Source organism: Ctenocephalides felis, unplaced genomic scaffold, assembly GCF_003426905.1.
Source record: "Ctenocephalides felis isolate EL2017-DRISC unplaced genomic scaffold, ASM342690v1 CF-g0.4_SCAFFOLD_02766, whole genome shotgun sequence".
Classification (NCBI taxonomy): domain Eukaryota; kingdom Metazoa; phylum Arthropoda; class Insecta; order Siphonaptera; family Pulicidae; genus Ctenocephalides; species Ctenocephalides felis.
Genome location: NW_020538920.1, coordinates 5,428 through 18,702, shown reverse-complemented (window position 1 = coordinate 18,702; position 13,275 = coordinate 5,428). Strand labels below are relative to the sequence as shown.

Genomic DNA, 13,275 nt, shown 5'->3' with positions numbered 1-13,275 from the left:
AATATTTTACGCCCTCGCCGGTAATCAAAGGTCCAAAATAATACCAACTCAAGGTTATACAACTGCTGAGATGCTACGACAGAATGGAGGTAAAATTGCTAAGCGTTGGTGGTGCAATGGTCAGCATAGTTGCCTTTCAATCACTTGATCCGGGTTCGATTCTGGGCCGACGTAGTTGTTCCATGTCACTAACAAATATGTAGTTCATGGACAAAATAATGGATTATTATTATACCTAATTAATAACATATATCTGTAAGTTTTTTTTTACACTATGTCAATATCAGACATAATATTTAATAAACAATGTAAACAAAAGTTTTTATCAGACTGAGGTCCCTTTGGCGCAGTGAATAGAGCGTTGGACTTCTAATCCAAAGGTCGTGGGTTCGATCCTCACAAGGGATGTTTCATAAAACTGTATTGTTTAATGACAATAAACTATAGCCATTTATGCGTTAGAATTTTGATCTAAATTTTGTGGCTTGAATTTGCACGGAAATATCACATGATTTCAAGAAATTATTTGTGATGTCTTGGCAATTTGCTGTCTACATACAAAAACTTGTAATAAACTTTATCAGTTAGTTTATTACCACTGGCGCAGTGGATAGTGCAACCAAGCTTTATATGACAATTGATAATTTCAACATTTGATACCAGCCTTAAGAACCCTTAACACTCGCTGCGTTATTCCTCCATACTGCCCAGTCTATTAGCTGCTGAGCTAGCTAGAGGCACAGCTGAGCTGAACTGAAGAGGCAGATCGTTTCTGAAGTATACGACCCGAAAGTGCAAGAGTGTAGTGATATTTCAAAGTTATTAGATGCTAGTTTATTTTAAAGAATATTTGTAAGTATTATTACAAGAAGATAAAAAAAAATTATAGTCAGGTCACGTCTTACTCGTGTGATATGAAATATAGATGCATTAAATGCCCAAAAGCACATCCTCCTGGTTGCTGCCAAAAATCATCAGAAGAAAAGCCTCAGTGCGTCATTTGTAAAGACTATCACCCAGCAAACTATTCAAAGTGTACATCCTTACTAAATTACAAGGCTAAAAATAACAGATTCATGCAGCTATTGAACCTAAACCTATGACAAAAAGCTATTTTGAAACGCTGAAGCCGAGAGATGCCAGACACACTATCCAGATGGAACTACCAAAATTTCAAGCTATTCCTGAACAAAGAAGTACACCATCATTTTCATCGAATCAAGATCCTGATTTTAACTCCACCGAGGGCATTTTTGCTGCAGTTAGTCAAATCAAGTTGCTTTTTTCAGATCCTGAGGTAATAAAAATTTTCAGGGAACTTTATGCACTTACAAAGACTATAAATACTAACATGACATACAATGAAAAATATACTACAATTTTAAACTTTCTTACTAAATGCCCAAATTGACAAGTATGGAATAAAAATAATGTTTTTTTAATTCAAATGGAATGAAAAATAACATTGATGAACTCAGACAAACGATCGTTACAATGGACTTAGACATCGTATTAATAAATGAGACTCACTTAAAACCCACTGACAAATTATACATGAACGACTACAAAATATACCGGAATGACAGAAACATGACAGGATGGGGTGGTACGACAATATTTATAAAAGCTTGTATCAGACATGAAGAACTACCGTTACTATCTGTAAAACACTCTGAAATCACTGCTATGAATGTGTTCAATAGAGGACGTAAAATAACTATTGTCTCCATATATGTTCCTTCTGCACAACTATTGCATGCAGACTTACATAAAATATTTAACTTAAATCCAAGAGTTATTGTAGCTGGTGATTTTAATGCGCAACACATAATGTGGAATTGTAAATATAATAATACAAATGGACTCAAACTATTTAAGTACTTAAACAAAAACCATAATACCATTCAACTACATTTTCCTCAGACTCCAACTAGATTTTCTGCGATACCAAATCAAGACCATAGTACAATAGATTTAACTCTTACAAAAAACCTATCTATTCTTTCTGAACCTATAACCAAATCTTTATTTAACTCAGATCATAATCCAGTTCTTATAAGTATCTTTAACCCACTTGACGACAATCCTCAATCCTACAAGAATGTTTTAGATTATAATAAAGCCAATTGGCTGCTCTATAAGAAAATAATAAATGCTAATATATGTCACAACAGACAAATCGACAACAATGATAGTATAGATCAAGCTGTAGAACACCTAACAACTACTATTACTGATGCCATAAGTAAAACCATTCCATTGCGAAAGTCCACTTCAACGCAAACAATTAGTTTACCTTTGGAAATTATATCCAAAATTAAATTAAAAAATCAAATTAAAAAGTTGTGGCAAAAATCAGGTGCACGTTCCTCAAAGAACATTTAAACTGGCTTACTAGAATAATCACTATATGGGCTAATAAACTAACAAATATTAACTATTATCCAAATAAAATTTGGTACACTGCAAAAATACTGACCCAAACTTTTGCTCCGATACCATATTTACATACAAATTCCAATAACTTTGCAACAACACCCGAACAAAAGGCCGAAATTTTAGCATCTAACTTCGAATTAGCACATCAGTACAATCTTTCTATTACCCAAAATGCTTTTGAACAGACTGTTAGTTCCAGTGTAAGGCAATATATAAACAATACTTATAACAAAAATCACAAAATAGAGATAGTAACTGTTGCGGAAGTTATAAATATTATTAAGAAACTGTCTGAATAAACTGTCAGTAGTGAGCAAGCAGCCCAAGCACAAACACCATCGTGCGGGTCAAAGCGGATTTGCTGCTGTTTTGTGTAAACACGGCGTGTGTGAGGCCATCTTAGACAATAAACTGTCAGTAGTGAGCGAGCAGCCCAAGTACAAACACCATCGTGCGGGTCAAAGCGGATTTGCTGCTGTTTTGTGTAAACACGGCGTGTGTGAGGCCATCTTAGACAATAAACTGTCAGTAGTGAGCGAGCAGCCCAAGTACAAACACCATCGTGCGGGTCAAAGCGGATTTGCTGCTGTTTTGTGTAAACACGGCGTGTGTGCGGCCATCTTAGACAACAAACTGTCAGTAGTAAGCGAGCAGCCCAAGTACAAACACCATCGTGCGGGTCAAAGCGAATTTGCTGCTGTTTTGTGTTAACACGCCGTGTGTGAGGCCATCTTAGACAATAAATAGTCCGTAGTGAGCGAGCAGCCCAAGTACAAACACCTTTTATAACCGGTTAAGCCATCTTGCAGAGCATCGCCGCCACTAGAGGGTGTAACTTACAAAAAACAAACTATAAAATTAATTCGAAAATAATCATGGATGAAATTATGAAAGCTCTTAAAAAAATTCAGCTGGAACTTCACGACCAGAAAAAAGAGATTTGTAACAGTGTATTAAAGGTTACAGAACAGATCACACAAAACATCAACAGGATATTAGAGGAAAAACTTCTTGCTTTGGAAGAGAAATATGTGAAACTCAAGGAGATAGTAGACAACCAAGAGAAGAGGATCTACTTCCTAGAAAAACAGGCGAGACAAAGAAACATAGTTATTTTCGGTATCGAAGAACTGGAATCTTCATACGAAACCTTACAAAAGCATATGCTCAATTGGTTGGACCTACACTTTTCAATCAAATTAACAGATGCCGATCTACAAGTAGTTAGAAGGCTAGGAAAAAAGGGCGATAAACCACGACCTACTCTGATATCCTTCTCAAATCTCAGCACTAAGATAAATATATTGAAACAGAAAAAAGCACTGCGCGACACGTGCTACTATATGAAGGAAGATTACCCAAAACAGATCCTAGAAAAAAGAAGACAATTACAAGAACAGCTGAAAATAGGGAGAGAAAATGGCAACATGGCTTTCCGAAAATATGACAAACTAGTCATACCTAAACAAACATCCAAAAGAAAGTTTTCTGCATCGCCATCAAAATTCACAGAAGAAATGTCAAAAGGAAGAATTACACAGACAAACAAAAAAAATAAGCCATAACATCAAGAGATATCACTGAGAAGATCTAACAGCATTACCGAAGGAGTAAACAAACCGAGCATGCTAAATTTCCTTGCAAAAAATACAGCACAGGGACAAGAAACTACAAAAAGTAATGCGTAGCAAACAGCTGCTCCCCTCCGTATAAACCCAACAAACAACTATTCAACGAAACATAACATAACAAATCCTCCAACCCTGTTGGCCACCGTGGAGGATTATGACCACAACCTTCCAAAGAAAACTATAACACCAAGCAACAATAAAAATTGCTTACTTAAAATACTTACATTCAATGTCAAGACTCTATCAACATATGAACGACAATTATAATTAGAAAATTGTTTAAGCGCTATAAACTATGATATAATGGGAATTTTAGAGGTAAGACGTCAAGGTTGTGAAATTAAAGAATATGATAACTTTATTGTTTGCTATATAGGACAGACAGCAGGTCAATACGGAGTAGGTTTCATAATAAACAAGGAGATAAAAAATAACATAGAAAGCTTTATTGGTATATCGGAGCGTTTAGCCATACTTAATATAGACATAGGAGGTCATACGATATCCATTCATTATGTCTACTTTCCTACGTCAGATGCAAAAGAAACGGATATCGACGAATTATATGAGTCAATTGAGGAAGCATTAAAAACGGCGCACAAACACGTCATACTTATGGGTGACTTCAACGCGAAGGTGGGCACATCAAAAAAATACCAGGAATTAGTCGTGAAAGAACACGGCTTTGGCACAAGGAAAACAGAGGACAGAAACTTGTTGACTTTGCACTTATACACAAGCTAACAATAGTAAATACCTGCTTTAAGAAAAAACCAAACCGGAAATAGACCTGGAAGTCGCCGAATGGACATAAAAACGAGATTGATTACATTCTCACAAACCAAATTCGATCATTTACAAACTTCGAAGTCTTAAACCTGAACTACCCATCTGACCATCGCGCCATCAGAGGTACAGTAAAAATATCTAAACATAAACCAAGCAGAGCGCGTTTTACCAATAAACCAGTTTGTCAATTCAATAGTGCAAAGCAAATAGAAATTTATAAGAACCATCTTAAATCTACATTACCTGTGCTAGCAAATCAACAAGCAAGGGATATGATACAAAACTATTACGATACCATTAGTAACGCTATTTTAGAAAGCCAACAACTTGCACATACCAAGAGAAGTAAGCAAAAACACAAAATATTACAAGAGAAAACAGTAAAACTGCTACAAAGAAGAAAAACACTATAATCAACCAAGAACAAAACTCGTGCTATGAAAAACGAACTCTCTGCTTTGTACAAAATAATTAATAAATATATAAAAAGTGACTACTCAAAATACAGACAAGACACTATAATGAGCCAACTACTGCTTTCTGGTAGCACGAAGAAACCATTTGAAACACTTCGTACAAATAATCGCTGGATAAAAGAATTAAAAAACCTGGACAAATCTATACAAAAACAAAAGACATTGTAACTACGGCTACAGAGTTTTATACTAATCTGTACAGTGACAATACTAACACGATTACTACATCATATTATAACGATAAAGAATGCCAACTTAATGACTTCATAGAGATCAACGAATCCGAAGTGGTTGAAACTATAAAGAAACTAAAAAAAGAAAAATGTCCAGGTCCCGACAACATCTCAAATGAAGCTCTAATAAATGCTCAGTTAATTTTGGCTACACCGTTAGCAAAACTATTCAACCTAATACTCCAGCACTCTATAACGCCCTTTCAGTGGTCCGAAGCAAACATAATACTAATATATAATAAAGGAGATCCCAAAAATATTGGTAACTATAGACCTATTAGCCTACTACCTAGGCTTTTTAAACTATTCTCTACAATTATAAACAAAAGAATAAGTACAACACTAGAAAGGAAACAACCCGTGGAACAAGCGGGTTTCAGGAAAAGATTCTCTACAATTGACCACATTCATACAATAGAGCTAATTATAGAAAAATATCAGGAGCAACAGAGAACATTATATTTAACTTTCATAGACTACCAGAAAGCTTTTGACTCCGTTTTACACAACAGCATATGGGAAAGCTTGCGAGAGCAAGGAGTTGAAGAAATATACATAAAGACCATACAAAGTATATACAATAACATCAAAGGAAGAATCAAACTAGAGTCTAATGGTCCAAGTTTTCCCATAAAAAGAGGCGTAAGGCAGGGGGATCCTCTCTCTCCAATAATGTTTATTTCAATCCTAGAGAACATTATTGGAAAGCTGGATTGGCGTAAATTAGGCATCTATATAAAAGGCAAACATCTAAGTCATCTTAGATTTGCGGACGATATTGTGCTTTTATCAGAATCGGCCGGTCAAATGCAATTCATGTTGGAGTCCTTGCATCAAGTCAGCGTCCAGGTTGGCTTGGAGATGAATTTAACCAAAACAAAAACATTAACAAACAACAGACGAAAATTTCCAATACTAATCAATAACAAGCCAATTGATTACGTCGATAATTACATATACTTGGGAAAACTATTAAGTTTTGACAAAAATAACGACAAATATGAAGTAGAAAGAAGGATACAAAAAACTTGGAATAAATATTGGGATTTAAAAGAAATATTCAAAAGCAATATGCCGATAGATATCAAAACAAAAGTGTTGAACTCTAGCCTGCTACCATGCCTTACTTATGGCTGCCAGACGTGGAAATTTTCATCCAAAGCCATAAAAAGGGGAAAACCTGTCAAAGGTGACTGGAGAGGAGCATGTTACATATCAGAAAGTTAGATAAAATCAGACATACCAAGATAAGAAAAATCACAAAAGCAACCGACGCTGTAACTTATGCATTAAAACAAAAATGGAGATGGGCCGGACACGTTGTGCGATGCACAGATAAAAGATGGTCAAAGAGAGTAACATCGTGGAATGGTCCAGCGGGTAAGCGAAATCGTGGAAGACCACTAACCAGATGGGAAGACGACCTGAGACGAACAGCTGGCACGATCTGGAGAGATATTGCACAAGATAGAGAAGCATGGATATCTTTGGAGGAGGCCTATACCCAACCCGGGGTTCTCGCCGACTAAATCTATACATCGTGTACTGAGTTTGTATTACATATTACATTAATGTTCTGTAAATACACACAATAGTATAATCATGTTTAAAATTTGTAAAAAGGCAAGAAATAAAAGGCTTATTGATTTATTTATAAAGAAACTGTCTAATAAGAAAGCTCCAGGACCAGATGGTATACAGAACTTAGCAATTAAACAGTTGCCTATTAAAGCTATTATTCTACTTACACGAATAGCAGATAAAATTTTTAAAAATGGATACTTTCCTGTGTCATGGAAATGTTCTAATGTGGTACCAATATTAAAGCCAGGAAAACAACCAAATCTACCACAAAGCTACAGACCTATAAGTCTATTGAATACAATAAGCAAAGTAGTTGAAAAAATACTGCTTGTTCGATTTAATAAATTTTTAATTGTTAATAGTATCATACCAGAAACGCAATATGGTTTCAAACATGGGCATTCAGTTCTTCATCTACTAGCACAGCTAGTTGAAAATACTATACTAAATTTTAACAAGAAGACACAGGCCTTGTACTAATAGATTTTGAAAAAGCTTTCGATATAATTTGGACGGATAGACTGTTGTATAAATTAATAAATTTACAATTTCCAATTACAAAACAAAAGTCATCATTTTATATCTTAATGGACGTATAGTCGCTGGAGTGCCTCAGGTTAGTCCTAGATTTTCTGGCTTTACGTCAAAATTATGCTCTAGGGCATGTAAAATATCCTCCCAATTCGCACTATTAAACGCGTTTTTAACGTCGAATGTGAGAAGGAGACACACTTTACAAGCTTTAAGACTACCACGCCATGCTTCTCTTGCTGTTTCCGTTACCTTCCGAATCGCGCCGATCGTCGATCGTTCTTTTTGAAATCCGTGTCGGTTCTTAGCAAAACCTCCGGCGCATTCAATGTCGTTGCGCAGTCTGCATTGAATAAGTTTCTCAAGCAGTTTGCCGGCGATGTCTAACATGCAGAGTGGTCGAAACGACGATGGCGTTACAGGGGTTCCTTACCTTTGTCTATTAGGACCAATCTTTGCCGCTTCCAGACCGTAGGAAAGGTGCCGGTCGCCAGACAGGCATTGTAGGCGTTCAGAAGAATATACGGAAATTCCAAGGCTACAATCTTGATCTCTGAGGCTGGGATGCCATCAGGGCCTGGTGCTCTGCCAGTTTTTATGGTTTTCGCCGCATCTTGGAGTTCCTTGACAGTGAAGGGCGTAGTTTCACTGTTTTCCGTGGCGGATGTGTAGCGGGTTGTCAACACGCACCGCATTTGCTTTAGCGGCTTGTCAACACGCATCACATGTCTACTGGACAGATAGGCCCATATAGTGACAGCACGGAGAAAACAAAAATTAATTCAAGTGTCAGATCTGATATGGCTTTTGTTTCTCCCTAGTCAAAATTTGCCAAAAATTATAAGTCTTGAATCCTTTCTTTTCAATTATAAATACAATAATACCAATAACATTTTATTAACGATCAATATGATAACACATAGTGTCGTCGTTATTAATCTTACGTAAAATAAACCAAATATAAATAATATTTCATGAAATTTATTATTGTCTATCATTTTGGTATTTAATATGGACTACACCTCCATATTTTTGATGTAGCGGGTCGTCAACACGCATCACATGTCTACTGGACAGATAGGCTCATATAGTGACAGCACGGAGAAAACAAAAATTTATTCAAGTGTCAGATCTGACATGGCTTTTGTTTCTCCCTAGTCAAAATTTGCCAAAAATTATAAGTCTTGAATCCTTTCTTTTCAATTATAAATACAATAATACCAATAACATTTTATTAACGATCAATATGATAACACATAGTGTCGTCGTTATTAATCTTACGTAAAATAAACCAAATATAAATAATATTTTATGAAATTTATTATTGTCTATCATTTTGGTATTTAATATGGACTACACCTCCATAGATGTTTAGGGAATAGTTCCGCTACGATAGAATTCATCAGTGCAGGAGATTTCGGTGCTTCTGGTAAAGCTCTACCAAGTCGTTTTGTAACGATTTGATAGGTTTTGCCCCAGAGATCTTTGTGAAGGTCATTGCAGATTTCCTTCCACAATCCGGCTTTAGCTGATTTTATGGCTTTATTTAGGCTCTTGTTTGCCTGTTTGTACTCGTTTGTATACAAATCTTGGTAGGGGGAGCGTTTTGCAGCTCTTATGACGCGGCGACGTAATGCATGGCATCTTTTCCGTAGTTCTGCTATCTCGGATGACCACCAATATGCTGGACAGTGCACACCCTGATTTTTTGGTCGTGGCATAGAGGCGTTACATGAGGTGACAATAGCGTTCATAGTTTTAAGAACCGTTTCTTCCGTTTCTCTGCGGGTACTTAGTTTTGGATCAGCTTGAAGAGTAGATGCGTTTTGCTCGAGGGCTGCTCGCAACGCTTCCTGGTCAAGCTTCTTGGTATTCCACCTTCGTTTGCAAAAGTTGCTTGGTCGAGTCGGACCGGATCCGATACTAAATGTCACATGTTGATGATCACTGCCACTATACTCTTCAGATACAGTCATGTTCGCCGTCCTTGGAGTGGCAAACGTAATGTCGAGAATAGATTCCTGATACCCTGGTCTTCTAAAGGTTGTAATACTCCCAGTATTTAACACAGTAAGGTCTAATCTTGCAGCAAAGTCTGCCACGTCATTTCCTCTAGTGTCCGAGTATTCGGCGCCCCATTCTGCCGATTTTGCGTTGAAATCACCAGCTACAATGACTTCTCCGTCAAATTTGCCGAGAGGGTCTTCTATGCTTGCCATTTTCTGGCGAAATAAGCTGATCCCTTCATTTGGTGAGAGATAGACGCTTACACAGTAGGTCGTGGGAGTCTTGATCCAGACGAAACCCTCGCCGCTTCCGTTGTCATTGACGGTGATCTTCTTTGAGTTTGTGATCCATATTGCTGCCGTGCCAGATTTATCTGCGAACCATGATTTATTCTGAATATTCATATATTGCTCGCAGATAAGGCAGATATCGATCTTGTCTTCAAAGATACGACACAGGGCAATATATTTACAGTCTTTGAATAAATATGTCAACGACAACATGCTAGAGATTAGTGAAACAAAATATTTAGCTATTAATATCTGTTTTCGAAGACAGAAAAAAACGATTTGTGTGTGGTATTCGGTGAAGTGTACGAAACTTGAGTTTTACGAAGAAAACGCAATATATTTTGCTGGGCAATGTGTTTAAAATCTTTCGAACTTTACTATAAAAACAAAATACTTGAAACGACTCAAAAACTATTTGACGAATTATATATGACTTTACAATACGAATATTTGACAACTGATACGAATGTTTTTTTTTTTTGACCGAGTTTCTTCTATACCCAGGGGAAACAAAATGGAGCAAACACAACAAGTAAATAAATCCAATTTTAAAATAAAATTAATTACATTTTTTGTAATATTATATCCAGAGAAAAAAAAAATAGAATGAACACACACAACAATTAAATGAAATCTGATTTTAAAATAAAAATAATACTTTTAGCATTTCTTGTAATATTATAAACTTATGTAGGTTAAATAAATATAAATTCAATAATTTTAAATAAGTTAAGTAACTTTAAATTCGATAATTTTAGATACTTTTTAGAACTAATCTTAACAAATATTAGGTAATAATTATAAGAGACATATCGAAATAGACCGTCTCCAAAACAATAGATTTGAATAATTAAATTAAATTATACATTTATTAAAATTCCATACTCATAACATATTAAAGAAATAAAAATCACTTATATTTTCAATGTAGTAAAATTCTACTAAAATTAAAACTACCACGTCACCGAGAAAATTGCACAATAAAAATGAAATGCACAGATAAACACGAATAGTAATACACGTGGAAAATACAATTATAATTACCACATTATTTACGCAATATTCAAATTTTAGATTTACTAAATTTACCAAAAAACATAGTCTAACAACAAACAACTTTCTTAAATATTTACATAGAATGGAAGCGAGACTAGTGGGAGCGACTCGCTTAGCTTTTAATAAAAATAATTAATTATTAAAATTATTAGAAATTTGTGAGGGGGGTTTATGGGGGATTGAATGCGCTTTCATCATTGTGACGGATTGAGGTTGCTACCCCCTTCTCGGGGTGTATGCAACGACTTCCATTATTACGTCTTAGCGTTGCATCCCCATTACGAAAGGGTTACACCAACTCCTTAACCCAACTTCTATAAACAACCTTGTAATTACCTGTAGAAAGTAAACCAACTAACTACGCGAATGAAAGAGAATGTACTTTAAGCTTATTTTAATGTTACTTCAATATTACAGCTGTGGTGGCATGACAGTACCTACGTACTGTCGTGCCCTCTGCCTAAAACCTAACGTACTGATACATTCTTATTAATTACTATACTAGCGGAGTATAGTATTACGGATATAACGGATTATACTAAACGGAATCAACGGATAACAGAGGGAATAGTTTATAAAACAATAATGCATCTGACCTTTGCTGGAACGGGTTCTCCTCTCCTGGAACAACACACACACCACTATACACAAAGCGGGTCCAGCGGATCGCGCGTGGACCCGACCGACCTCCTCAGCGGATGTCACAATTATTAATGCCCTTTTCGACCCCAGACTCGGACTTTTATATTGCAGGAACCCTAGTAGGCTTAGGTGGGAAAGTTCAATTGCACTGAGGGTTGTGCAACTCCTTTGACGACAATACCAATTGTCGTTACAATATGTATGTATGTGTATATGTATATATGTGTTTTTTTTTTTTTTTTTTTATATAGAGAAGGAAAAATCTTTCAAAGACACCGTGTGTTTAAAAGATGATGGACGGTAGTGTGGGATTTCCACCCACTAAAAAACCTCCTCTCCTCATTTCCCCGCATATGATCACGGGGAAGACTGGGTCGGAACCGCGTTAGCATTACTTCAACCCAGTCCGTGTTGCGTCACGTGACGTTAGCTCCTAAGTTTATTGGTCCCTCTCGGCGATTTTTGCTGTCAAGAGGCGCCGTGCATAAGCTGCTACCTCGGCCCAGTTTTCCTTGCATTTACAATGTTCTGGGGATTAAGGGCCCTTCCCAGGGACAATTCGGTGTCAGCCCTGAAGTTCTTCCAGCGCGTGCACTTAAAAAAGGTGTGCTCAGCATCGTCGGCTTTTTCCGGACAGTATTTGCACGTCGGTGATGTGTGCAAACCGAACCTGAAGAGATATGCATTGAACGAGCCATGACCCGTCATCATCTGAGTTAGAAAGAAGTCTGTTTCGCCATGTTTCCTGGCGAGCAAGGCCTTGATATTAGGGATCAGACGTGCTGTCCATCTACCACGATCAGACGCATGTATATATGTGTATGTATATATGTATATATATATATATATATATATATATATATATATGCACATAGCTGTATTTACATAGATAGGTATGAGTATATGTATGTTTTATACATGACATGCACGTCCTTGTGAATATGCATGCACGTTGCATATATGTATATGTGTATATGTATATATGTGTATTTGTATATATATATATATATATATATATATATATGTATGTGTATATGTATATATATATATGTTACGGTAAATGTACACTCTTGGCGAATGTGCACATTCACCGGTAAATGTGCACATTCCCCAAAACGGTAGGTGAATGTGGAGTTCTCAAACAATCAATTTAAAATAATGGTGTACGTGCGTACTTGGATCGGTCTCATGAACATCTCGCGCATTTGGCGCATGCGCACTAAATAGTTATTCGGTTAATAGTTAATAGTGAATAGTTGAATAGTTGAATAGAAAAGTGGTAATATAGTGTATAGAGAATAAATAATACTAAATAGAAAATAGTTGATAGTTAATTGTTGGTTAAATAGTAAATTGTGAATAGTGATAACTGAATAGTTAAATAGTTAGTAGTTTAATAGTGAATAGTTAATAGTGAATAGTAATAAGTGAATAGCTATAAGTAAATAATGAATTTAGAATAGTTAAATAGTGAATAGTTAAATAGTGAATAGCTAATAGTTAATTAGTTATAAGTAAATAGTTAATAGTTAAAAAGTAAATAGTTAAATAGTAAATAGTTAAATAGTTAATGGTGAATAGTAAATAGCAAATAATG

At 35.9% G+C, this 13,275-nt stretch overlaps 1 protein-coding gene and 1 non-coding gene across 2 annotated transcripts; both read left to right on the top strand.

Annotated features, from left to right (window-relative positions):
- The first annotated feature begins 335 nt into the window (after window positions 1-335).
- Window positions 336-408, top strand: Trnar-ucu. Its single transcript has one exon. It is a non-coding gene; the product is annotated as a tRNA-Arg (tRNA).
- A 2,906-nt stretch (window positions 409-3,314) lies between these two features.
- LOC113381281 lies at window positions 3,315-4,004 on the top strand. Its single transcript, XM_026620235.1, has one exon. It carries the CDS (start codon window positions 3,315-3,317, stop codon window positions 4,002-4,004), a length of 690 nt encoding a protein of 229 aa, XP_026476020.1.
- The last annotated feature ends 9,271 nt before the right edge of the window (window positions 4,005-13,275 follow it).